General features: G+C 34.3%; 1 protein-coding gene across 1 annotated transcript in view; it reads left to right on the forward strand.

Moving 5' to 3' along the window:
• LOC150094531 (uncharacterized) overlaps window positions 1-27130 on the forward strand; it is a 77513-nt gene extending 50383 nt beyond the window's left edge. Inside the window, exons 4-6 of the mRNA XM_090412084.1 lie at window positions 7898-9046; window positions 9804-9899; window positions 23701-27130. Of these exons, the coding sequence (XP_090268210.1) occupies window positions 7898-9046; window positions 9804-9899; window positions 23701-23771 (1316 nt within the window). The 3' untranslated portion in view covers window positions 23772-27130. The remainder of the gene's footprint in view (window positions 1-7897; window positions 9047-9803; window positions 9900-23700) is intronic.
• The last annotated feature ends 760 nt before the right edge of the window (window positions 27131-27890 follow it).

A 27890-nucleotide genomic window follows, 5' to 3' on the forward strand; every position in this document is an offset into this window, starting at 1 on the left:
AGAATGATCAAATGTAATGAGCAAATGTACTAAAGTGTATGTTTGAAATGTAACTTAATGCATTTGTTTTCACACCAGTTCAGCCTTGAAAGTGCTAGACAGTGGCTAGTGAAACTTGTTGGCTCTTTGTATATTTTATCATTGATCTTCTAGTGATGCTGTCTATCAACAACTTTTTTTCTAAAACTGTCTGTTATTGCCAAAAGATCTGATTTGAAGAGATTTTTTATTTCATAGTGCGCATAACTACATAGTTCTGCCTATATCTCAGTCTTCCTCTGAATTTTGTCTTAGTCAGTTTGACTAAGACATTGGCTTTGCTTACACATTCTTGAATGTTAACTACTTCCTTCTTTTTTATATATATTTCTACTATGAAACCATCTGTTCATTTCTCTACAGAACTCTCAAATTTGAAGTTTGAGTCTTTGATCAAATTCTTTATTTATTTCTAACATAGCTCTCAGATCTGTAATTCAGAACTGGTTTGAACACTATCTTTAAAAACTAAGTGGTGCAAATTTTTTCATTTGTTTTCCAACCGTACCATCTTTGTTTATTTTATTATCTGTTTGCTTATTTAATCTGATGTTGTCATGAACTAGAATATAGAAGAGTGGTCTGAACAGTTCTCGGCCTCGACCATAGATGGCAACACTATTGACAAGATTTTTTTTTTTTCTACGTTGGTACATCTGTCATAAGCATCCATGTGGAATTGCAAGTCAATCTATCAAGTAGTTTGTTTTATACTGTTGCCTAAAGCAAAAGTGTTGTCTGTATCCCTTGAAATGGATAAAATTGAGTATCGTGCGGTTATAAAATTCTTTGTGAAAAAAGTTTAATGCCAAAAGAAATTCATTCGAAGTTCATAAAAGTTTATGGGCACTCTTCTCCTTCGTTTTCGACAATTAAGAAATGGGCTGCTGAGGTTGAACTTGGCCATACCAGCCTTGAAGATGATCCATGTGAAGGACTTCTAAAAAGTGTAACGACACCAGAAATCATTGATCAATGAACAAGTATTGGATGACTGTCGAGTCAAAGTGCGTGAAATTGCTGAGACTGTAGGCATTTCAAAAGAACGTGTAGGATATGTTTTGCATGAAGAATTGCAGATGAAAAGCTTTGTGCAAGATGGATGCTGCGCTTGCTCAAAGCAGATCAAAAATGCACTCGCATGAAAATCTCTGAACAGTGCTTGCAGCATTTTAACAAGAATAAAACTGATTTTGTGCATCAATTTATTACTATGGATGAGACTTGGATTCACCATTACACACCAGAATCCAAACAGCAGTCAAAACAGTGGACAGAAGCTGGTTGTTCAGCGCCCAGGAAGACAAAGTCGGTTCCATCAGCAGGAAAGGTCATGGCATTGGTGTTTTGGGATGCTAAAGGCATTTTGTTTATTAATTATCTTGAAAAGGGTAAAACAATAATCAGGGAATGTTATTCTGATCTTTTAACCAGACTAGATGAAAAAATTTGTGAGAAAAGACCCGGTTTGCAGAAGAAAAAAAATCATCTTTCATGCGGACAATACACCTGCCCACAAAAGTGTTTTGGCAATGGGAAAATTAAGGGATCTACACTATGAATTGTTGGAACATCCACCCTATTCCCCAGATTTGGCTTCCTCTGACTTCTGTCTCTTCCCAAAACTAAAGCTCTTCCTTGCTGGTTAGCGTTTTTCTTCGAATCAAGAGGTGATTGCAGCTGTAGAGGGATACAGATCTTTTTTTTGCAAAGCTTACTGAGAACCACTACAGGGACGGGATAAATGTATTAGTCTTGAGGGAGATTATGTTGAAAACTAAAAATAATTTTGAAATTATAAATTCGTTTTTTCATTGTTAGGCCGAGAACATTTCAGACCATCCTCGTAGATATCTCAAAGTATTTCAGGGTTCTGTATTTTTGCTTGCATTCTTCTTCATATCTGTGGTTGGGAAAACCATGTAGTGCTCAAACATTTGAAGTTTCATGGACTTCCATAATCAATGCCTTAAACACGGAATTCTGTGTCATTCTCTTGTGGAGAATGACACAGAATTCCGTCACAGAACGACCTTGTGGACTTCAATGATTCTAAGGAACGTGGAGAACATCCTTCCCCCCTCCCATTTTGGAATGAACGTTCTCTGTCTGTGTGCATGCCTGCCTTCCTTGCAGACATGGCTTCAGATCAACACAAACAATACATCTAGCAGAATCAATGCTTCAACAGGTACAGGCATTATCCATGTTAAAGGCCAAGTGTAATATCCAATAGGTAGTAATGATTCTTTGTTACATTAATGTTTATGTATCAAAATTAAACAGTAGGTTATGAAGAAATTAACCCCTTTTTAATGTCCTTTTATCATGATACGTATATCTATTTTTTAATGTCATATTAGTATTCAAGTAAAGTTAAAGAAAATATAATTTTGTATTTAAACACCAAAATCAAAACCTTAGTCTCTTACAGTATTTGACTTATCTTTCTGTGGAAGCCATATGTACCATCTCTCCCTATGTAATTGCTATATCATGATATATTATTGTAGTTATGAGATGTAACTGGAGCTGCAAGATGCACTACCAACAAATATTCACAGTGCTGAGTGGTTATTTATGGCTAAAATTTTGCATATGTGTATTGCTTTACATGCTCTATAATTGACAGATGAAACAGCTGGAGGATGTATATAATTAACAGATATAGTATACTGGTTTCAGCCTTAGTCAGCTGTAATTCACATCAAACCAAGCTCTATAATTGAGAAAGGTTTTTACATAATAATAGTTTATCTTCTCTTGTTAGTAGCATGTTTGCTTAGTATAATTTTCTTGCTTTGCTTTATGTTCTGTGTTACTTCCTGTGCTCATTCTAATCTCAAGAAATTTGTTTTATATAAACTTAACAAGTTTATATAAATAAACTTAACAAGTTTAAGTTTACAGATGTTTTGTGATAGTATTATAATGTGTTTTTGTGAAGTTGTTGAGCATTTAAAAATTACAATGGAAGCAAAGATTGTCTCAGTATCAAAGATGAAATCAGTTAAAATATCCAAGTGTAACCAGAAACTGTTATTTTTAGTAACTAACAGTATGTTTTACAGAAATAACTTTAAAGCACATTGATTACTTTACGGAATGTTTATTAACATAAAGATGTCTTTTAAGAGATTCATGCAATTGTAACTGTTTGCATGTCTATAAACAAATGCCTGTGCATGCATATTCTTTTTGCAAAGTCAAAACTAATTTAACTGGTAAAGGCTATGATGGTCAAAGGATCCCACTAAATCTATGAAGGATTTGAGTATAACACCCATGCAGCAGATGAAGGGTCTTGATGGTACGTTGGTGCAGACTGGTATTTTCAAATTGTGTGTGGGAAGTGGTGTCCTGAAAGAAGAACATCACTAGTGGTGTGTCATAAGGGTCTGTTTTGGGATCATTATTGTGTAACTTTTATGTTAATGATATTGGAACAAGTTTAACTGGAGATATGCAGCTGTTTTACAGATGATACAAAGTTGCAAGAACTATAAGGAGTGTAACCTTACAAGAGGATCAAAATAGATTGTATGAGTAGGCATGTAAATGGAACTAGCAGTTGTGTTGCAAAGTGTAAGATTTTGATTGGTAGGCAAGGACAAGATGCAAAGTATAGGAGGGGAAATTTTGAAGGAGGTGATGTAGATGAGAAATCTGGGAGTAGTGGTGGTTGGCAGTGGCGGCTCGTCCATAAGGGCTGCAGTCCCCCCCCCCTCTCCCCCTCCAGTATAAAATGAAAGTTGCTGTTTTATTATTACAGGATATCATTATCCTCATCAATTGACCAAGGTGGTTTTGCATCTCTAGAATATGGTATGAAGACAGATTGAGGAAATGCTATTTGCAGATCCTCTGAATAGGTGAAGGGGGAAGGTATTGTTACCAGATTAATGTGAAAAGAGTTACATAACATAAAAGCAGGAGGATAAAATAAGTGACTATCCCTGGAAGCTGTATAAGAAATATGTGAGGATCAGGTTTTTAGTATTGAGAGTGGTTGATGAGTGTAATGAATATTGTCTGAGTGTGGTGCAGAAATGTTGAATGAGTTAAAGCACATTTGGATTTTTATGTGTGATAGTGAAGACCATCCCACGGTGAGTTTTTTTTTTGACTCCATGTAAGCTTTCCACTTAATGCCAAATAACTTAGCTTCATAGAAACCTAATGAAAGCTGTGCTAGGGTTGTTAAGTCTATTTGCATAATCTTCTATGTCTGTCAGCAAGTGCTCTATGGCTAGCTTGTTTGTCTTGTAAGATGAACTATTCTAGTTTTCAGGAGGAAACAGTTTTACTTTCTCCACATAAGGCTGGCTAAGCTTCAGTCAAAAATTTCTTATAACTGTCAGGGATTATGAAGAAAAGTGATCGGCATGCCCATGAACAGTATAAGGCAAAGTTTTACCACTTGGTTATACTAAATAATTTCTTGGCATCTTTAATTTATAATATAACCAAGTGGGAAAAATTTCAACATCTATCTCTAATCCAGAGTATTTTAGTAATAAGGTTTGACATCTTTTGGCTACTTGTATATGGAAATATGACTTCTGCATTACTTCGACCTTGGTATCACTTCTGGGTCTGGCTCCCAGTGATGAGACCTCAGTAAAGGTCAAAACCAGTCTGTGGTAGTGACCCTTCCCATAATGGATAGCATTATACATGACCATAAGGATATGTGCTTTGCATTATGAGTTACTAAGGCAAGTGATGTATAGTCATTAGCCTCTGTATACGAGTTGCCTAATCTTGAATAAAGGATTAAACCAAGAATATAATTTCTTGGAATCTTTAATTTTTAGGAATATGATACTCTATAAGGAACAACATGGTTTTGTGAAGGGTGGTCTTGCATAAGGAAGTTGCTACCCAGCGATATTGGTAGACTTTGCAAAAGCATTTGACAAGATTCCACATAAAATTATTGCATAATTTGGAGCAAATGGGGAAGAACATGAATCTGGTGCTTTGGATTGGATGGTGGGTGATGGACAGTCAAATTCCTGGCAGTATCAAAGAGCAGTTTATGGAGGGGTTGAGTCTAAGAGAAGGCGAGTGACGTGGTGTGCCCACAGGACTCAGCACTTGGTCCTCTATTGTTTAATTTGAATATTAATGATATGGGAAATGATTTGACAGGAAATATTCAGTTTGCTGAAGATACTAAACTAGGAAGAGCAATGGTAAATGAAGGTGATGTAGAGATTCTGCAGAAAGACTAAAATAAACTAGCAGTATGGGCGAAGGTAAATGGCTGCCAGTTTAATGTGGCGTGATGGACTTTGGGAAGAGATCAGAAGCTGCATACCATATTGATTGAACTGAACTGCAGGAAACTGATGAGGCCAGGGACTTGGATGTGATTATGGACAGGGAGTTGAAATTTGGAGGGCATGTTGTTAAGGTAACCAAAACAGTACATCAGATTACATGGTTGTTGAAGTAACACACTAATAATAATAATAATAATAATAATCGTATGATGATACATGCCTGTGAGTCTCCTTTACTGGGAGATACGGCACCATCTCAGCCCCCCCCCCCCCATTTTATCCAGGCTCCAGAACCAGCATAGCTGACAAATCAGACCTCTGGCTGTGTCAGTATTCCTGACTGTAATCCGTGTGTGTGTGTGTTCACTGGACCAATTTGCCTGCTTGCAGGATGAAAAACCCCAGATAAACTGGTGGAAAAAACTCTGCTGTCCACACCCAAGACCGGCTAACTTGGCTATGGGTGAGGAAGATCCTTAAGTTCCTCGCGTCGTCGACGGGAATCGAACCTAGGACACTCCTTCCCCACGCATATGGTTGCGAAGTGCATAGCCTCTAGGCTAACAGCGTGGTAGTAACACACTAACAAGCAGGGATAGAGAGGTTATTGTTCCCCTATATATAAGGTTTTAATAAGGCCACATCTGGACTACTGCACACAGATCTGGGCTGCAAGATTCCATGTTGATGAAGTCGTGGAGAAGATCCAGAGACAAGTGACAAAGATTGTGGAATGCTCCCTATGAGAATAGATTGGTGGTCTGTAGGCTTCAATAATTAGCTGATAGACAAAAAAGAGTGATATGATAATAGATGCATTTATGTTATAAGAGAGGTTTTATAGGATTGATACTGTAAACTTTTCAGTACATGGCAAGAAGGTAGAGAACAAAGAGTCACCAGTGGAAGTTATATAAGAGTGGTTAGCAAGGGAATTAGAAGTAGGGTTTTTTGCATGGAGGGTGGTCAATGAGTGGAATGGATTGCCAGTGTGGTGATGGGTGCTTCACCTTATTACTAAAATACTCTGGATTAGAGCAAGTTGTAGAAAGTTCTTTTTTTCTCTTGGTTATACATTAAATTAAAAATTCCAAGAAATTATGTTCTTGTTTAATCCTTTATCCAAGTGTAATCAAACAGAGTTTTGTGAAGTTTCTTCACAACTAGGTATGGCTCCCACTGATGAGATCTCACTGAAAGTCAAAAGTCACTTACTAATTGGTGTGTGTCTCAAAGTGGTAAAGAAAGTTTGTTTTTTTATTACCTTCTGCATTATTTCAAGAACTAAGGTGCAGGCAATGGGATGATGGTTTCAAATCTTTTCTTGTGTTATGTTGCGGTGATACCATCTGGTATCCTTCCATAGAAGCATCCAACAAGATGAATTCCACTAGAAGGCTCTGAGTGGTCTTTTGACTTTGTATGGGGAAGAGAGAAATAATTTAAAGTTTATTTTTTTTCTCTAAGATTTCGGCACAGCACATTAAATATAAATTAGGATAGTAATCTCAAGTGATAATTATCTCATGTATTTCTTCCAGATCTGTTGATAAGGGATGTGAAAATAAATTCCAAAATTATCTTATCTATTATGTAGTGAAATTTTTCATGTTTGATCACAAAATAGTGAAATTAAAAAAATGCCTTGATCTTATCTGTAGACAAATTGGTTAACATGTAATGTATGTATCTTAATCACTGCAATTTCATTCATGAATAAAAGTTTGCTTGCATTCTTCTGTTCATTATGTATATGTTATCGCTAAAATGCAGAAATCAGTTATTCTGCAGATTATCTAGGTATTGTACAGATTAACTAGGGTGATCCGTTAACGTGCGGAAAATTGGTTCTTTTCTCAAATTACCTAGGTAATCCGCAAATTACCTAGATAATCTGCACATTACCTACTAGGCACTCGTTAAAGTGAAAATAAGATCTTTGCTGGAACAACAGCAACGTTTCTGTATGCTTAAATTAACATAATGTTATTTATTTTTCGATATCTAAAGAATCAAGTTAATACAATCAAACAATCAACAAATTAGTTGATAGAATCAATCGTCAATCAATTAAAAAACTATAATACAAAGAATCAAACGGTTTAAAATATTATTACAATTATGGAAATTAATTTGCAAAACATATGACACTGGCGAAACCAAACTAAAAGTGGAGGGAGAGGGGGGAAGGAGTAGGGAAAGGAAATGAGAGAAACAAACTTTTGAACTTTAACGATACGGAAGCCGTTAATGTGCACATTACCTAGGTAAAATGCGGAAAACTCTTGATTCTGCACGTTAACGGAGCAAATCAGTTAATCTGCAGATTAGCTAGGTAATGTGCACGTTAACGGCTTTCGAGCTTTAGCGGTAACATATATACTCCAGTTTATTTTATAAATAAAGATTTCTGCTTTAAATTTATTTCTCAACTATGATTATATTGTCATCCAAAGAAAACAGTGTCATAATATGTGTATATTTGCAAATGAAAATTGCAGTTAAATTCTTTCTTATTGTGTTCAATATATTGTTAATCTGTGTGAATCCTTTTTTTTTTATCTTGTTAGGTTATGTGGATAAAACCAAAAATCAGTCCCTTCTTCCAAATGGATACTGTAATAGTGGAGTAAAAACAAACCAGAATAGGTTTGTATCTCATCAGACTATAAGCTCTAAGCCAGCGAACTTAAAAACTATTGACACTTCTACAAAATTTAATACTGTAGGACGAAGGCAAGGACATGTTAGTAACATTGCTAAAGATCTCTCTTCTGTAACACTCAAGCCAACCCTTTTGACTCAGTCTTCTGACAAGCCACCTATACACAGTAATAGATGGGCAGATAAAAAAGTTGTTAATGGTACTTGGACTGGTTCTGCACCAAATCTTGCGGATGACACTACTGACTCTCCAAAATGTTTTTCAAAATTTACAACACAAAATAAAATGCAGAAAAGTCCACAAATAGTAAAGAAAGATCACCCAACATTGCCTGCAAAACCTTCTTTTCTTTTACCAAATAATGTGAATTCCTCAAAAGAAAGTAAATCAACATGTGTGGAACTTAATAATAATAATAATAATAATAATGCCAGCAAAGAGTTAAAATCTAATGTTTCACAAAAGTCTAGTTCTTATAATAGCTTGCTTCAGAAGTTTGAGTCATTACCATGCTCCTCTAAAGCAAATAACAATACCAAAAACAATCAAGCAAAAATACGACCTGTTGGCACATCTCAGCAGACGTCTTTAACTCATTCAACAAATTCCCAAAATTTTTGGGCAGTGCATAGTGCATTGGAAGCAGGATTACAAATACAGGCCAAAACTACTCTAGTACAAGCACCACCTCCTCCATTACCCCCAAGGAATGAAGATCAGTCTTTATCCACATCTGGCATACAAGCAAATACTTCTGTATCTTCTCAACCACCACCTCTCCCTGCAAGAACTGCTCCTGTACCTTTCAAACTGCCTTTATCTCCACCTGTTTCTCAACCACCACCTCCAATGAAGGTTCAAGCTCCTGCTACAGCATCACCACCTGTGAAAATTCAAGTTACAACTCCTGCTCCACCACCACCACCCCCGCCACCTGCTTCTTTGCCTCCACCACCCTCACAAATGTCTCATCAAGTATTTCTGCAAAATAGACCTCTACCACCACCACCACCTAGTTCTTCACCAAAGATTTCAAGAATCAGGACTCCATCTAGTAAGACTCTATTTAACATTTACTTTTTTTTTAGTGAGAAACAGTTGTAATATATTGAAACTTTGTTTGCTCACACTTGGATAAAGGATTAAACTAAATTTATTATACTCTAACCAAGTGAAAAATAAACTTTCAACATCTTTCTCTAAATTCAGAGTAAATTATTAAAAAAGGGTGGCACACCAACTGGCAATTCCTATAGGTAGAGATGACCTGCTAATGCTTCTGCCTGATATCTCCACTTGGGCCTGGCTCCCACTGAAGAGACCTCAATAAAGGTCGAAACTAGTCTGGGTAGTGACCCTTCCCTTTAATGCATAACATTAGACATATCCGCAAGGAGATGTGTTTTGCATTATAGGAGATACTGAGATAGGAATGTTGGTAGCTTGCTCCACCTTTGCAACGAGTTGCCCTGGTGTTGTACCACCTTAACCCAGTCCTGAAGATACTTTCAGGTGCAAACTTTGTTTGCTCACACTTGGATAAAGGATTAAACTAAATTTATTATAGTTGTAATATATAGCTGTTATATATACAACTAATTTTGTGAATTTTTTTTTTCTTTTTTCTATAAACAACAGTCCCATTAACATAGAAATTGGTACTTGCAAGAGGCCTTTCCAGGCATCTCATTTTTGATCTGTTTCATTAGTAACCTTGATATAACCTAATGTATATGTAGCCTCTTGTTGTATTGTGTGAAAAAATTTTATAAGTGTTTTATATTGTTTATTATAATTTTTTTATCTTTCAGATTTTGAATCTAAATATATCGAAAAATTCCATAAACTTAATGAGTTTCCACCTCCAACTGAATGTATCTTTAAGAATAAACGTTATCCAAGCCATGGTAAGTAAATTAAGTCACCCAGTTTCTTCTTCTACTAAGGAATTTTTTTTTGTTTGAGATACCTCGTGTTTATTATGTGAAATTCAGAGCATTTTGTTTACCTTAAAAGTTAATTTATTATAATAATATTTCATTTATACTATCTTAAAATTGCTTGCACAACAGTATCTTATGTAATGTGATTTCTGTTGTAATTATTATAATTACTGATTTAATTTGTGCATATATTTTCTGTATTATGCACTGTATAGAACTATCCTGGTAGGTAGGTGTGGCTGGTGTAATATTTAGTTCTGTGATTAGTAAATTCATTAAAACAAATACTTGAACAAATTGTCCATAGGTTTTCCAGAGTTTCTTTCTGTGTACAGAAAACCCACACACACAGGCAGATACATTCATAAACTCTCCCACCACCACCCCTCTCAACAATATGGCATTATTAAAACTCTTACCAAGAGAGCCCACAATCTTTGTTCCAGTGGAACCGCCATCACTACTGAGCTTAACCACATACACAGCACTTTCCTCTCCAATGGCTACAGCGATCACAGTATCGAAAAAAAATCAATTCCTTCCCCATCCTTCTCGTCAACAAGATTTTAAAAATGCCATCACCATACCCTACATCCGTGGCACATCCGAAAAAATAGCCAAGATACTAAAACAGTACAACCTACACACAGCATATAAGCCCCACCGCAAACTTGCTACCCTTATCCGTTCTGCGAAAGATCAGCTCCCTCCTCTCTCTCTGCCTGGAGTTTACAAAGTACCCTGTTTCTGTAAGCTGGCGTACTTTGGACAGAACAGGCAGATCAGCATCCATCCGTCTAGAGGAACACAAGTCTTACAATCTTCAAACACAACTATGGCCACTCAGGCTTGGCTGACCATGTTTTGGACACCACCCACAGGGTATCATGGAAGAAAACCACCATGCTCCACCACAGCAAATTCAAGAAAGAGAGACTTTTCTTAGAAGCAGCAGCAGCTCTCAAAAACCAACCAAATCTCAATAAATACGGTTGCATTAAGTTTCCGAAGATTTGGGAAACACTCATCACCAGAGTTCCCACCTTACATTCCAGACCACTTACTACTGCCCTTAGAGGGCGCTCTACCTAGATAGGACTTTAGTGTCACCCACGTGGTTGGGCTTAGTATTGTTTGTTATTTGTGTATATGTTACATTAATTGCTTTTGTAATCCCCGTAGATGTCCTAGTGACTAGGACGAAATATAGGAAGTATTAAAGTCTATTTTAATTCTTTCTGAGTGTTGTAAAAAAATCCATTAAGCCTCCAACATGATATTGGTACCATGGGAGGACTAAGTGTTACATAATCCAGAAAGCCTACTCTAGAAACCAAACATGGAAATTTTTTTCAACCCATTTCAGGCCTCTAATAAGTATATACTGGTGGTCCCACACTCTGCTGTGAAATCATCTTCTACCTAAAGACATTCACAAACATCCATTATGCCCAGAGTGGGATTTGAACCCACAACCTGTTGGTTGAGGAGTGTACATAGGATATCTATATACACTAGCCACCCAGGCTGGCAAATGAAGAGAGAGAGAAATTATGCTATTATGGATATAAAGAATGCAATTACTTTTCTTTCAGATTATAATTGAAGTTTGATATCGGTTATCACCAGTATATCATTAAGACATCCTGGCATATTCTTTTAAGTTGTAGGATATTTGCTTTTAGCGATATCAGATTATCTTACATTATTTTTTTAGCAGTGTCTGATTTTGATTAAATAAATAAATAAAAAGGGAAGGATAATTTTCAGTTTTATTCTTTATCATGTATGTAAACATTTCCTAAATGTATAGCAAAAAAAAAAAAAAAAAAGAATTATTTCTCGTAATTAAAAATGTTTATATTAGAAATCTGTACATTTATGACCAGTCAAACTGTTTAATAGCGATATTTATTTGTAAAAAAAGGACTTGCCTCTAATTTAGTCTTTTATTTCTGTAATGTAAATTTGAGAGAATAAAATATTGAACTTTCCTTCAATATTTTCACACCATTAAAAAAATTGTAGTTTCATTTACAACAAACCGCTTTGATTTCACTATCATGTTACCTACTACATCACGTTACTTACTACATCTCAGATAGAATTTGAACCCAGGCCTTTCCATCAGTAATGCACTCGTGCAGAGTTTGTACTTGTACTTCAAAAGAGGAATTTGAATTAATGTGAGAGAATAATGGAACAGCTATTGCCTTGATGAAGAAGACATTCCAAAAAGTTGGAAGTTTAGGGAAAATTGAGTTTAAAGGAATTCTTAAGCCAAAAAGGTGGAAAAGAGCATTATTCTTTTAGTTTTCAAGGATAAGGAAGAAGTTTTCATAAGTAAAAATGAAACCTTAAAATTATCTTATATTTCAAGAAACTTTCAGAAAAGGAACTGATATTGGAGAAGATATAGAAGAAGAAGAAATATGTTCTTTTATAAGAAAAGAAAGGTTGCACACAAATTATCTTTTTGTTTTTCTTTTAAAACAAAAAGATAATTTGTGATATTAACAGGTATGAGCTATTAAAATATAATTACTTAGCCATTATTGAGAGCAAAAGAAACTGTCTTAAGTTTGAAGTCTGTGTATGCTCATCAAATCCTGTGATCTTGAGAAGACAAGGAATTTTATATGATGTTTATATTCTTTGTCTGATGTTATGTTTGTGGGCCCTTTTCTCATTAGGCAATAAGATTTTATTTATAATACAAATTTGTATTGCTTGTGAAACAAACATTTTACATGCACTGATAAAGCAATACCATACTTTACACTGATATTAATTATTTGTAAATAAACATATTATTATTTTTGTATTTTTTTTTTGTCTCTCACTCAATCTTTTAAGTTCACTTATTATAATAATAATATCCCAGATCCAAATCTTTGATATTAACTAAAAAGTTAATGAACCACTCAGGTACAGTCAACCCTCCTATAACGCGATTAATTCTTACCACGTTATATGGAAACCGTGTTATAAGAAACTCAGATTTAACGTGCAAACCAGGTTAATTCGTGCCGCGTTATATGGAAACCGCGCTATAAGAAACTCAGAATTAGTACAAATCAGATTGATTCGTACCGCGTTGAGTGAAACTCGGAAGTAAATAAAATCACTTGTTAATCAGTTTGATTCGTTCTGCGTTGTATGAAAATTGCATTCTCAGAGCGTCAAGTTTATGGTGCATACGGTTGTGGAAAAAATTTTACAAACACAAAAGGCAAGATAATACGTTAAGTATAATAAAATTATCTTTATTGAATCGAAGAGTTCATGCAAGGAAATGATAAAAAAAAAAAATCAAACTAAACTAAACTAAAAAACTGTTTTCCAACAAAACCAAGAAAATTATGTACAATTGCGTAACATAATTTCATGTAAATTGAACGCTTTTAACACTCATCCTCGCTTTCAAATATGAGTGGCCTAACTTTTAGTCTTTTAATGGGCCAAATGTCTTCCTCACTTGACAAATCTTCATGTTGATTTTCAATCGTAGCTTTTTTTTTCTAACTGTACTAAAACCTCTCTATACGGAGCTAAGCAGTTTCTTAACTCTCTTTTAAATTTTGCGCTGCGACATTATGCAAACCTGGGGTTAACAATTATTTTATTATTATTATATTACAACAAATAAAAAATATTATCTACAGTATTGTGTAATGTTGTCCAATTACGATAACACAAATTAAGCAAGCAAAAGGCACTTTATTGAATACTAATCGTGATATATACATCTGCACGGATTTACAGACAGTTCCCTACTAAGTAGCACTTGAAATTGATGATAAAGTGGGTGGTTGCAACGAAAGTTCGGCAGCGCTATTGGATAAAAAAATTCACGCAAATACGCAACAGCCAATCATACGGTCTATTTTAAGCATTAAAACAGAGCACTGTGAACAATCTCGCATCGTTTCTTCGCTTATAGGGGAATTCCCTGATAACTGAAATTGGAAAATGGTGATGTACCTTCACCAAAAAGAAGGGAATTTCCTGTTAATTTCAACTGTAAAAATTTAACACATAGATAAATTCATGCTATAGAGAATCTTCTTAAACCAATTAAGTTGAAATGTTGTTGAACGGAAACTGCGTTATAAGAGTACCACGTTATAGGAGGGCTGTCGCAATTTTGGCTCCGCATTATATGGAAGCCGTGTTATAAGAGTACCGCGTTGTAGGAGGGTTGACTGTATAGGTATACTATGCTGGTATACAATGATACCAGCCAGAGTAAAGACAACACAAAGTGTTACATAGAATATTGTGATAACCCAACACAATCATATTTTAATACTAGTTTCCTCTCAACAGTTTTTCTGTTGAATTAGTCTATTACAGTTCACTTTTACTATAGCTATACTGGTGACTAATGGAATAATTTGTTTTAGTGAATTTCCTTTAAAACAGCACTGTTGCTTTCAGACTTTGGCCAGGACTTCTTGTTACTTTCAATGAGTTTGCTGTAGTAACTGTAGTTTTGGATTCTGATTTCATCACACGCACCCTACTTTTCTGTCTTCTAAAGCAGGTTTTAATTGTCCCAGTCCATCGATGTCTAGTCTTTTTCCATTTATGCTTTCAGTGCCTCTTAAAATAATGTCACTTTTTTTAATATTTACATTTTTTTTTAATATAGCTGTGCCATTTATGCTGGCTTCTAGTTTTATGTGAGCATCTCCACCAACTCCATGAGCTCATCATGAGGGGCTCCACTAACATTTCACCAAACACTAAGAATAATTCGTGTAAGACCTTTTATACTTCACTTTGAACTCATTCACTGACAAAGCATGTGTAATTCTGGCAACTTATTCATGATAACTATCTAAGCAAAAAATCTAGTACTTTCTACACCAGTCATCTACTTAAATATAGGAACCAATCCTATAAAACCCTTATAGTAACTAACATGTCTATCACATCATCTCCTTTTCTGCCTATCAACCGATTTCTATAACCTGTAAATCTTCAGCTTATCTTCATATGGACCATCCCATAAAACCTGCCATTTTCTTGGTCACTTGCCTCTGGGGCCTCTCCACTCCTACATCTCCAATAAACACTTGATCAGATCCCTGCAAGTAGTCCATATGGGTGCTCTATCATGACTTTAATATTAATCTACTTATCTCTGTTTGTCAGTGTGTTCTTCATTAGCCAGGCAATCCTATGAGAATATAGAAATATATTCTCATAGAAGTATTATGAAATATAGAAAATAATTATAAATTTAATAATCAAAATGAATTCACCATTAATTATGATGAAAGAAAATGAATTTTTTAACATTTTTTGGAGGTAGCATATGTCTAATTTTCTCCATAATGTTTCCAACTAATGAAAAAAAAAGTTTCAAGAAATATGCTTGTAGCTAGTACCACAAAATTTTCTGAGATATTGTACTGCAGAATAAGTTTGTTTTAATATTAGTCTACTTATCTCTGTTTGTCAGTGTGTTCTTCATTAGCCAGGCAATCCTACGAGATATATTCATAGAAATATATTCTCATAGAAATATTATGAAATATAGAAAATATTTATAAATTTAATAATCAAAATGAATTCACGATTAATTATGACAAAGTTAAAAGAAACACATTATTTAACATATTAAAAGCAAGACAAATACCAAATAATATCCAAAAAGCTATCACAAGTATATATGACAATAAACAAATACAAATAAGATTAAATCACGAGCTATCATATACGAGAGAGATAAACCAAGGGGTCTGACAGGGATGTCCCCTCTCAGCAACTCTTTTTAGTATCTACTTAAATGAAATAATAATAAAATGGAATAAAAATTTACATCAAGGAATTAAACTTTCTCCTACAGTCAATTTAAACACTCTCCTCTTTGCCGACGACCAAATAATAATTACATATTCTGAAGATAAACTACAGAAAGCTATTTTAGATCTAAATGAGATATCCAAGGATTATGGTATGATAATATCAACAGAAAAATCAAAAACTATGGCCTTTAAAGGACAAGATCCAGCAAGAACTAAAATAGTAATGGATAACAAGATCTTAGAACAGGTGAATTCACTTAACTACCTAGGATGTACGATCACATATGAAAATGAAAAAGATATAAACGTAAAAATTGCAAAATATTTAAAAATAACAGGTGTAATTAACTCTATATTTAAACCAAACCTAGTTCATAAACAAACCAGACTAAAAGTATACAATACATTAGTCCTAGCAGTCTTAATGTATGGAAGCGAAATCTGGACAATAAAACAAAAAGACAAACAAAGATTAACAACAGCAGAAATGAAGTTTATGAGAAAAACTGCAAAGTATACCATATTTGATCACAAAAGAAATGAAGACATTATAAAAGAATTAAACCAAGAACCAGTAAAAGAAAAAATTAAAAAATATAAACATAAATGGATGGAACACGTTCAAAGAATGAAAACAAAAAGATTACCAAAACAAGCCTTAAAGTACAAGCCATTAGGAAAAAGAAAACCAGGACATCCTCTTAAACGATTCAACGATGACTTCTAAGGCTGGAACTGGCCATGCTAGGCCTAAATCCTTGATATACATGATGATGATGATGATGATGATGATGAGAATAAGTTTACTTATTAGCCCAGGGGAAGGAATGATACACATAACAAGAATTCTCTGCTCTTGCTGGCCAGTGCCAAATATTTGAAGAACACATTGAATCAGTCAAATACTAAAGCTAAACCAAACATTTGGTGCATCCGTATTATTAATCTCCTATCAACAGTTTTCGTCCAATTTAGTCTATTACTTGTCTGCACTCCAATATTTTTGTATCTAACATTTCGTTTTTCTAAGACACTTCTGACTGAATCAAGCTATCTAGACCTTGATCTTTCTCTGGGTCTTTTTCCTGCCATCTTGCCATCACTTATTTGGTAATCTTTCTTCTTCCATTCTGTTTAAGTGGCCATACTACATAAATTAAAGATACCAAGAGGTATCTTTAATACTTGATTTAATCCTGTATCCAAGTGAAAGCAAACAAAGTGTGCGCCTGAAGTATTTTCAGGACGTATATAATTTCTTGGTATCTTTAATTTATAGTATAACCAAGTGGGAAAACTTTCAACATCTGACCATACTACATAATATTAGCCCTGCTCACATATTCTTGATTGCAAACAATGTCAAGTTCCTTCCTAATGTCTTCATTTTTAATATGATTCTGTCATTGAGTCCATTGGTTCAGACCCTAATTTTTCTCAGAACTCTAATATCTGTGGTCTCTAATTTTTGATCAACTGTTTTATTTCTAACCCCACTAGCAGATCCATAACATAGAACTGGTTTGAACAGTCTTATATACTTGCTAGCTTGGAGGTTTGTCTAATTTCTCTCCTATTCCATATAAATGTATTTAATTGAGTCCCCACCATACCACTTTGCTTATTCTGTTGTCTATTTCCAAATTTAATTTACTATTGTTATGTTCTTCTTTTGTGTCGTCTAGTGTGCTGTATGACTATGTGACTGCCTTATTGTTATATCTCTAACTGTCTTTACTTTAACTTTACAGTTAACATTGATTTTTGTATCACTTAATATCAGATATTCGTTTGCCGACAAATTTGTATTGATTAAAGACTGCTCCAGCCAGTAACTAAACTCTGATACAATATCCAAGAGTACTTAAAGAAATTGTAGGGATCATGAGGCATGCAGTCATGTTCCCGATTCTTATATCACCATTGGTTCCCCCTTAATGTACGCCCCATAAATTTTCAAACGGTAGCTCAATCCTCAGAAAGCATGACAAACTCATTTTTGATTGTATATAAAGAAACACATTTATTATGGCACAAAGACAAGTATACATGTTAATCATATCCTTAATCTTGAAAGAGTCTGGGTTCCCTTTACTTAATTAATCACATCCAAAACTTCTATATTATAGTCCCTTACTTGACACAAATTTCTTGCTTCTGTATGTAACATCTATTCTCAGACTCTTATAACTAAGTTACCTAATATTATCACACATGTAATATTGCATATATACACAAGACAACTCAATAATTCTGACATAAACTTCTCTAAGGTAATATTTCTTATTCTTACTTAATCCTCCCTCCAAAATTTTAGCTAACATTTAATTACGTTCTGACCATATAACATTACTGTTCCTAAATTACACAAACAGTTCGGACCTCGGCCTCCTATTCGCCTGGTGCCTAATATGCCTTCTTCTCAACTGCAGACAAAAAGTGTCCAAATCGCTGACTGTTCTTATAGCACTACATGGAAGTAGTATACTTCCTTATTCCACAGTTACTTTAATCCAACATTTAACATAAGAAAATCTTACGCTTACTGTTCTTGCTTTGAACTGGATGTTCTGGTCTGCTTACAGTATCTTCACTGATGGCGGCCTTGCTATTCCTTTGTTTCCATACGAACTGAAAACACTCATACACAGATTTGAACACAGCCATTGATTTCATCAGTGGCTCTTTCTTCTTATGGATCTGAATACATTGTAGTTGCAGCCTTGGCCCATGCAGCATACATGGCAAGGGGGAATTCTTGCTACACGTGGCAGCAAGCTCTACACAGCTCTCCGACAGGAAACTAGGTGCCGACGAGACCCGGAGACAAGAGAAAAAGAGAGCGATTCGAATCCCCTCCGAAACCTTTATACCTCAAAACAGCTCCCTCACTTGGCGGTGTCGTCACGCATACGGCGGCTGCTAATTGGACGCCGTGGCCACGGACTGTTTTTTCATGGCTTAAAACATGCTCTAGCTTATACATATTTACTTGGCAATTTATACATGATTTTATATTCTAATTCATTTACAACTATTCTCTATTAAACTCATGGGTTATTTTAACACTGTTCAGAGCTTACACACTTGGATATTTACATGTTCTTGGGACATTAGTCGGTAGATTTCCCATCCGGAGGCATAAGCATGTCCTTATCCACTCCTTCTGAGACAACTTAATGTTGGGTGGGAAAAAAGGTGACTCATCATTTTTTTCCAACACAACACTATTTTCACTAAAGATTGTGCCTAAATAGCTGAAATGTTTTACTTTAGAATACTAGTGACTTGCACAGGATGTATTTAGGAGTACCTTGTCATCTATTTAAAGCAAAGAGCTAAGTTTGACATCTCCACTTCGAAGATTGAGTTTGATGCCACTTTCTTTCATAATGCAATCCATATAGATGATGAATAAGAGTGGAGATGAAGTGCATCTTTGTGTTATCCCCAATTTCACATCAAACCATCTCCCTGCATTTTCTTCAATTCTAACTGCTGCTAATATAGACTATGTATTGCTCTGTATAATGTTCCATTTATCCTATATATAATTGTAGTGTTTTGAAAAGCTTTTCTCTGAGCACCTTGTATTTCCAGATGTATAAAATCTAAGTATGCATCCTTGTTATATTCCTATGATTTCTTATCTATTTGTCGTAAAGTGAAAATCTAATCCTGGCAACTCTGTTTTTCCTGAACCTAGCTTGTTCTTCTCCAGTTTCTCTTCCACAATTTTTCTTAACCTCTTTTGAAATATTCTTGTATAAATTTTACCTGGAACACTTAGTACAGAAATTCCTTTGTAATTCTCACATTCAGCATAAATCCCCTTTTTACAGATGAACTATTTGGGCTCTACTCCATTCTTCAACTATTCGACCTTCTGACCAGGTTCTCTAAATTGTGAAGCCACTATAAAACCTCTTTATCTCCATATTTGAGCATTTCTGATCAAATATCATCTATTCCAGCTGCCTTTCCACATTTCAAGTTTTTGATGGCTTTTTCTCCCTCAGGTCGATACCTGATATGCACTTCACTTTGCATTCCTCTTGAAATTTTTTAATACAGTCATGTCACTGCTTTGTTGTTTAACATCTTTTCAAAGTAATTACTCCTGACATCTAGAATACCCTTATCTTCAGTTTTCACATTACCTTTATCATCAGATTCCTTTTATGTACTCTTTTCTCCATTTGTAAGCTTTTTCAATTGCCTCCAGAACATAGTGCCATGTTCCTGATGTAATTAACTCTATATTTAAACCTAACCTAGTTCAAAAACAAACCAGATTAAAAGTATACAATACATTAGCCCTACCAGTCCTGTTGTATGGAAGTGAAATCTGGACAATAAAACAAAAAGATAAATGAAGATTAATAGCAGCCGAAATGAATGAAGTTTATGAGAAAAACTGCAAAGTATACTCTATTCAATTACAAAAGAAATGAAGAAATTATGAAAGAATTAAACCAGGAATCAGTAGTAGAAAAAATTAAAAAATATAAACATAAGTGGATGGAACATGTTGAAAGAATGAAAACAGAAAGATTACCAAAACAAGCCCTAAATTATAAACCATCAAACATTAGGAAAAAGAAAACCAGGACATCCTCCTAAGAGATTCAATGATGACTTCTATGGCCATAACAGACCACTCTGGGCCAAAACCCTTAAAATATTAAGATGATGATGATGAATATAATATCATGTACTTGTTTAACATGATCTCACCTGGTTTTGTTTTCTCGGTAATGTATTTCTTTGTCTCGGTAATGCCAATTTTGTTCACGTGGTACTTGTGAAAGGAATCAAAAATGATAAAGGTGACTTAAAAACTGAAGGCAGATATTCTGGAGATATTACTTTGAAAAACTGTTAAATGAAATAAGCAGTGAGAGAACAGTGGTAGAAAATATTGAAGAGAAATGCAACGAGGAGTACTTACTAGAAAAAGCCATGATGAACATGAAATATGGAAAGGTAGTGGAGCAGATGATATCTGACCAGAATTGTTGAAATATGTGGGAAGTATAAAAGTTATTTGGTGGCTCAACAGCAAAATTCAGAAATATTGTGAAAGAGTAAAGTAGATTTAGGCTAAATTGGATCATATTTTTATTTTATGATAAATAATTAAACACTGATCCTTATCAAGATTTTTAAGTTTTGGAAAATCTGTATGAGGTGCAGAGAGAGAGAAGAAAAGAAAGAAAGAAAAGCTCTTCAAAGCACTATAGTTATATAGTATAATTAAAACATAGAAGACCAATGTATAGCCTATAGTCGTATGCAATAGAATTGATGAAGGTATAGCAAGATGGTTTCATATAAAATTATTTGAAGATGCATGCTACCTTCACTGCTATCCGTCATCTATATAGATCATGTTATGAAAGAAATTGGTATAAAAGCTGATATCAAATAGATATATTAAACTCAGATCCTTACTTCATACAGAGAGAGTTATACTCGTCAGTGAATCCAGTTGAAGTCTTCAAGAACTAACTAAATTGAATTGTAGTAAATTTGGCATGAAATCCTAGGGAATTTTTTAGCTATGTGGCCAGTAGGAGGAGAAATGACATTGTGAGATAAAAATGGGAATAGAGTGACTGATGCAGAGGACATAGTGGAATTGTTCAATGAACACTTTATTGGAGTATTTCATCATGGAGGAGTCAATTTGAATACTAGAGAGATATGGAAGTTTAGAGGTGCGTGTGTTCCACATACTGAGTACTCTGGATGTTAGTAAAGGCTGTGGGACTGGATGGTATTTCACCATGAGGTTTGAGAAAATGTGCTAAGGAACTGACAGTGCCTTTGACCTGGCTTTTCAATGAAAGTCTGACTGCAGGAAAGGTGCCCATGGAATGGAAGGAAGATAAGATAGTGCCATTGCATAAGGGTGGTAGCAGACTGGAAGTGTCTAATTATAGGCCAGTTTGTGTGTCATCAGTAGCTAGTAAGATCTTGGAGAAAGTAGTGAGGGACCGTATACAGCATTGGGCAGATGAGGGTAATGTTATCTGTGAGAGTCAACATGGATTTGTGAAGGGGTGCTCTTGTTTTAGCAATATGCTAGCCTTTTATGATAAAGTTTCAAGAGCATTGGATGAGGGAAAGGCATATACTGCCATTTTCCTAGACTTAGCAAAGGCATTTGACAGGGTGCCACATGATAAGCTGATATTTAAGTTGCAGCACATGGGTCTGGATGTCCGATTGGTCAACTGGATTCAGGATTGGCTGTCTGATAGGTATCAGAGAGTTGTGTATGGTGGAGCAATATCAAAGAGCCAGAAGGTTACAAGTGGGGTTCCACAGGGCTCAGTGCTGGGACCTATATTGTTTAACCTTTATATCAATGACATTGTCTGTGGATTGCAAGGGGATATTCGGTTGTTTGTGGATGATGCAAAGCTAGGAAGGGTTATTAGTAATAGTGCAGATGTGGTAGCCCTGCAAGAGGATTTGAATAAGCTAGACAGATGGGCAAATGAATGGGGGTGTATGCAGCAAAATGTAAGGTCTTGAGGTTTGGACACATCGATGGGACGCTGCATACTCTATGGGAGGAGTTAAACTGGAGGAAGTAGGAGAGACAAGAGATCTGGGGTTGAAGATTGATAGAAACCTGAAAATTAGGGGACATATTGCAAAGGTAGTGAAGGTAACACAGAGGATTGCTGCAATAATGGGAAGGACACTGACCTGCAGAGATAAAATGGTTATCATTCGTTGTATAAGACTATGATCAGACCACACTTAGACTATTGTTCTCAGATCTGGTCCCCAGGATTTGAAGGGGATAAATTAACTGTGGAAAGGGTACAAAGGCAGATAACAAAGATGGTGTTGGGACTGTACAATGTTAGTTATGAGGATCGGCTGAGGGAGTGTGGACTGCAGAGTTTGGTGGATAGAAGAAGTAGAGGTGATATGATTGAGACTTTTAAACTGTTGAGAGGTGGTTACAGGGTTGACACCGGGTAGTTCTTTCGCTTGGTTGAACAGCGGGAAGGAGTCATGACAAGGGGCCATCCCTGGAAGTTGCAAAAGGAAACTGTGAGAAAGAGGGTGAGGAGTGGTTTCTTTGCTTGGAGGGTGGTTGAACCATGTAATGCATTGCCTGATAGAGTGGTGAGAGCGAGAACTGTCAATGCGTTTAAGGAGTGGTATGATAGACTTTGTGTTTCCTAGGAGGGACCTTCCTCGATGAGTCTTGATAGACTTGTGTTTCTTAGAAAGGACCTCCCACAACGAGTCTTCTGACTCCACTTAATAATAATAATAATAATACTTTGAAAATAGGCCTAAACATTGAAAACATCAACTGCACTCTCAGTGGAGAACCTGTAAAACAATTAAAATATTTCAGGTATTTTGACACAATTTTTAGTGAAGTTGGCAAAGTAAATTTGGAAATAGATAGATCAATAAACATAATTTGCATGGTGTGAAGCCAGTTGAATAAATTTATGTGGAATCGAGATAGAGGTAAGCAAAAACACCAAACTAGCAATATATAATATGGTATTCAAACCAACTTTAGTTTTGAGAATTAAGTTGCACTTCACAAAGGTGCTCAGGATCCCATTGTGGATTTCTTTATGGCCATTTTCTCAAGCTATATCTCCACAGTGCTTGCAATGCAGTATGATGTTTCATCATGCTTATCTATATAATTTCCATCTGAGTAACACTCAACTGATTCATGTAAGTTTCTTGGTTTTTCTTAATCATCATTTCAAGTTAATAATTTTAATAAAGTATACTTGATTTGATTTCTAATAGGAATGTCCATGGTGTAGCATATGTAGTGATTTTTTTGGGATGGAGGAAAATTACTGAATAGTCATATTATGATAGCTAATTTTTGTAAATTTTGAGTAGCCTGTATAACATTATTTAATTAAATATAATTATATTTTTTCATATAGCAGCAATTCAGAGGATGAGATGTCCACCTCCTTTGCCAAGTCTTCCCAGTCATAAAATGGGAGAAAGTTAACCTGTTTGATTATGTGATTAATATGTGATCTTTGCATACATTTGTATAAGGATAAAATACCTAATATCAGTTGCATAGACCTGTGTTGTATGTCATTCAGTTATTTGAATGTGCTGTTCTCAATTTAGAGAGAGTTAAATTTTTAATGGAACTATAATATATTATTTTTCATTTGTTTTATATAGTTCGCTCTCACCATAGCAAGATTAGTTTCAGTTGATTTTTAACAGGAATAGATGCTATAGTGAATTTTCAGAAGTTTGTTATAATAGTGTTTGCTATAGTGAGTGTCAACTATATTCAGAATTTACTCTTAGTTTGAAAGCTGTATAGCTGCTGGTTAAATGTTGTACATATTTTCATTCATAAAGCAGCATATTTTATTAATTCCTTTTATCATGTATTGCTTTTTTTTTTCTGTTGCTTGTTGAGTTTATTTTATGATTTTTTTTTTATTAGTTTCTGTTACAAAGAGTGCCATAAAAAATGTGAATGTATATAATGCCTATGATGTACATAGTTCTTTTTTTTTTTTTTTTTGAAAGAAAAAGCGTTTGTACTGCACCGGCATCCCAACTTTGGAAACAGATCAAAAATTAGGATTTTATGAAAAGTTAATATTAGATTACTATTATTTTTGAAAACTGGTTATAGTGGATTCCATAGTCATTTTCATTTAGTATGTGCTTGAAAAATTATACATGAGTAAGTAAAACTTGTGAATTTTCTATCTGAAAATAATTAATTTGATTATGCTACCGAGCATATGTCTTTCTCGGATCATGCTTACCATTTCTCATATTGTGGGTTTAGACATATATCTTTCTAATCATATTAGTTACTTTTTTTTTTAAATTTTGCCTATTCAATCACACTTGAATGTATCAAGCCAACATAGGTTTCCATATGTTGGAAACAAGTTTTTCACCAGAATTTCAGTTATTTAAATTTAGCTTCACATTTTGAAAGTTCATTGTGATTGCTATTTAAAGAGCAGAGATTTATTTATCTATACAGAATGCTTTATTAAACATAATAATCAAGTTATAAGGTTGTAATAATATCTAACAATCCCAACTGTAAAAGGCTTGCATGACTGCTCCTGTGAACAGGAATGTAGTGAAATTGGTATGTGTTGATATTTTGTTTCAGCATTTTGATTACTGTTAATTGAACAAATTTAGTGTTATTCTTGACTAGTTATATAGTGATAAACCAAGAGCTGTTAAGGATTTATAAGAACTGATTGATTATAGATGTTATATCTCTAAAACCACCAAAGAAATAGTATACAGTCAAACAAACTTGATCAGAGTAGATGCCAAGTTTTTATTCCAAGTGTTGCAAGTTACAGGGATTTCATTATGTGCCCTCTTCTAGCTCAGCAAATAATACCCTGTTTTCCACTTCCTGCCAGGCTCAATGTAAGACATTCACTTATGCAATAACTTTGTGTGGCATTCTTCCAGTTCATTAAGTGTTCTTGGTAGTAGTGGTGAAATGTAAACACTTTTTTTTTTTGTTCAGTTTACTTTTTGTTTGATACAATCTTTGCAGAATAGTCTGATTTTGTAGCATGTACCAGAAGCAGTGTTGAACAGTGTTGTGCAGTGGATATTATTAGTTATCAGATATTTTATTTTCTCTCATTAATAATTGAGCGCTTTCTTTAACTACACAAACAAAATAAATTTAAAAATACCTGATGTGTTTCAAATTCACAAGGAACTGAAAATTTATTACTGTAAAAAATTTGTTTTTGAATTTTATTACTGTTAAAATGCACAGATAGTCTTTGCAGTTTATTAAACTAAATGGTATGATTAGAATTTAAAAAATTGAACTTATATATTTTAATGCTTTCTAAAATAAAAGTGCATTTCTCCAATTTCGGGCTATCAATTTTCCAGAGCTTCATTGGAAACTAGGTGGTTCTGATGGACTGAAATTTGGAACATTTTGAGGTTTAAAAAAAAAAAAAAAAAAAAAAAAAATCTTCTACTTCCAGACATGTTTTTCTCACTTAGCATTCATAATTTTTTCTGGGTTGCGGAAGTATTTGTGTTAATACTAGACTGTATCCTAATTTCTTAATACTTACCAACTTTCTCTCTTTTTTATTGTTTCCAGTCAATCTCACACACTATATCAAACTCATATGGAGTACAGGAATTGTTTGTTATTGTAGATAGTTCACTGCAGTGAATTTCCTTTAGCCAGCCTCACTGGCCGAGTGGTTAGCATATCCGTTCTCCAGCCAAATGGCTGCAGGTTCGAATCCCGCCATGGGCATGGGTGTTTGTCTGTGGAAATACTAGTGGTGGTGGTTGATGGATTAAGTGGTTGAGACAGAGTTGTGGAGTGGGTGCCCTCCCTCAATGAATCTTTGGACTCCCTGGAGGTGTCAAATAATAATAGCAGTTGTGCCTACATAGGATTCGGTCAAGACCTTTCAGTATGTGATTATGGCACATACATGCTGTGTGGTGTTTGTTATTGCAAGATTCAAATGTGATTTTTGAATCTTTCTTTACATATCAAAGTTAGAAAATGTTCTAAGATTCAACACCTGATTCATAAATGACTTTTTTAATACAGTTGAAAATTGTGTAGAAAGGAGTAAATGACAGCAAATCATGTAATTTGCTGCTTGACCCATAATCTGTGGGTATTTTTTACATTTTTGCAGTAAGATGAGAGAGAAAAAGAAACAAACTTTGACAACAGGAATATGAGAAGGATCTGTGACAGATACTTCTTGCAATCATGCCAACTCATGGGTCATCAACTGTTAATGACCTGACCAATAGATGATATTAGGGTTTCCTCTAATAAAGCACTTTTTTCATTCCATTCCCATTTTCCCATTGTTGCATGTTAAAGCTCTTTGGCCTGTCATGGCCAAAAGCTTGTCTTATTTGAAACTTAATTAATGCTCTGATAGGGTGGTTAATGCTATCTACACAGTTCATTATTACTTTGAATTGTGTGTTTCTCTTCTTCAAAAACACATGCTTCAAAGAATTCGAACTCTGCTCTTTTCAAACAAAGGGCAGTGTTAAAAACAACTGAGCTATGGTGGCTTTGTTTTTTTCATTATAGAAATGATTACTGTATATTAGTCAGTTTTAAACTGATAATATATTTAATAAATAGAGAGACAATTTGAGCTACTTATAAAAACTGCTTAATGATATAAATGCTGTAATTCCATTTCATAACTTCTTGAAAAAAATGTAATTATTTTTTGGGAGCAGGAGTAAACATTTTCTATTCTGTAGGTCATAATGTTGTTAATAGGCATTAAACCAGTTTCCAAACTATAAAGTGTGACACTGTCAAAGCAAGAATGTCCAAGTGACATAACAGTATTAACTAAAATTAGTAATAAATTAACTATTAACATTATTAAATAAATACTATTCACTATATATATAATTATTAGTAAATGTTAATATTAAGTTATTAGTATAATGCACAGATGATAAAATCCTTGTTACATCAATTATTGTGAAAATTATTTAATGAAAAACAGCACAGTCATAATATTCCTAACGATAAGAAAAGATTCCCTAAAATGAGAAAGCAGATGACTTTTGTCTTCCACTGTAAAAATCGTCATCTGTTTTATCCCCAAAGTGGTTTTAAAAAAAAAAAAATGTAATGAAATAATCAAGTATAAATTAACGTATTTATTTGGATTTTTTAGTTATGCTTATAGACATAGTTATTAGTGTTTAATTGGACATATATTTCTCCATATATACTATAGCATGTTTATAATTGCAAGATAATTAAAAAATAAGATTAAGGAAATTAAAAAAAGAGAGAAATAAATCGGAATTTATTTAAACTTGGATCTTTATTATAATTGAAATAATTGAAGTTAATATTTTACAAAATGTATTGATAAATGAAGTGATACAAAGGTAATTAGTAATTAATTATTGGTCTTAAATTTGGCATAAAAACATCTATCTATATATATATATATATATATATATATATATATATGTTCATGCTGGTTCTATAAAAATAAGCTTCCTATTGTAACTTTATGTTCACTCTTTGTTGAAAGACACTTTCATAAACAACATATCCACTATATGAAATACCACT

This window comes from Typopeltis vanoorti, chromosome 22, assembly GCF_054136105.1.
Source record: "Typopeltis vanoorti isolate ZY-2024b chromosome 22, IOZ_Tvanoo_1.0, whole genome shotgun sequence".
Classification (NCBI taxonomy): Eukaryota; Metazoa; Arthropoda; class Arachnida; order Uropygi; family Thelyphonidae; genus Typopeltis; species Typopeltis vanoorti.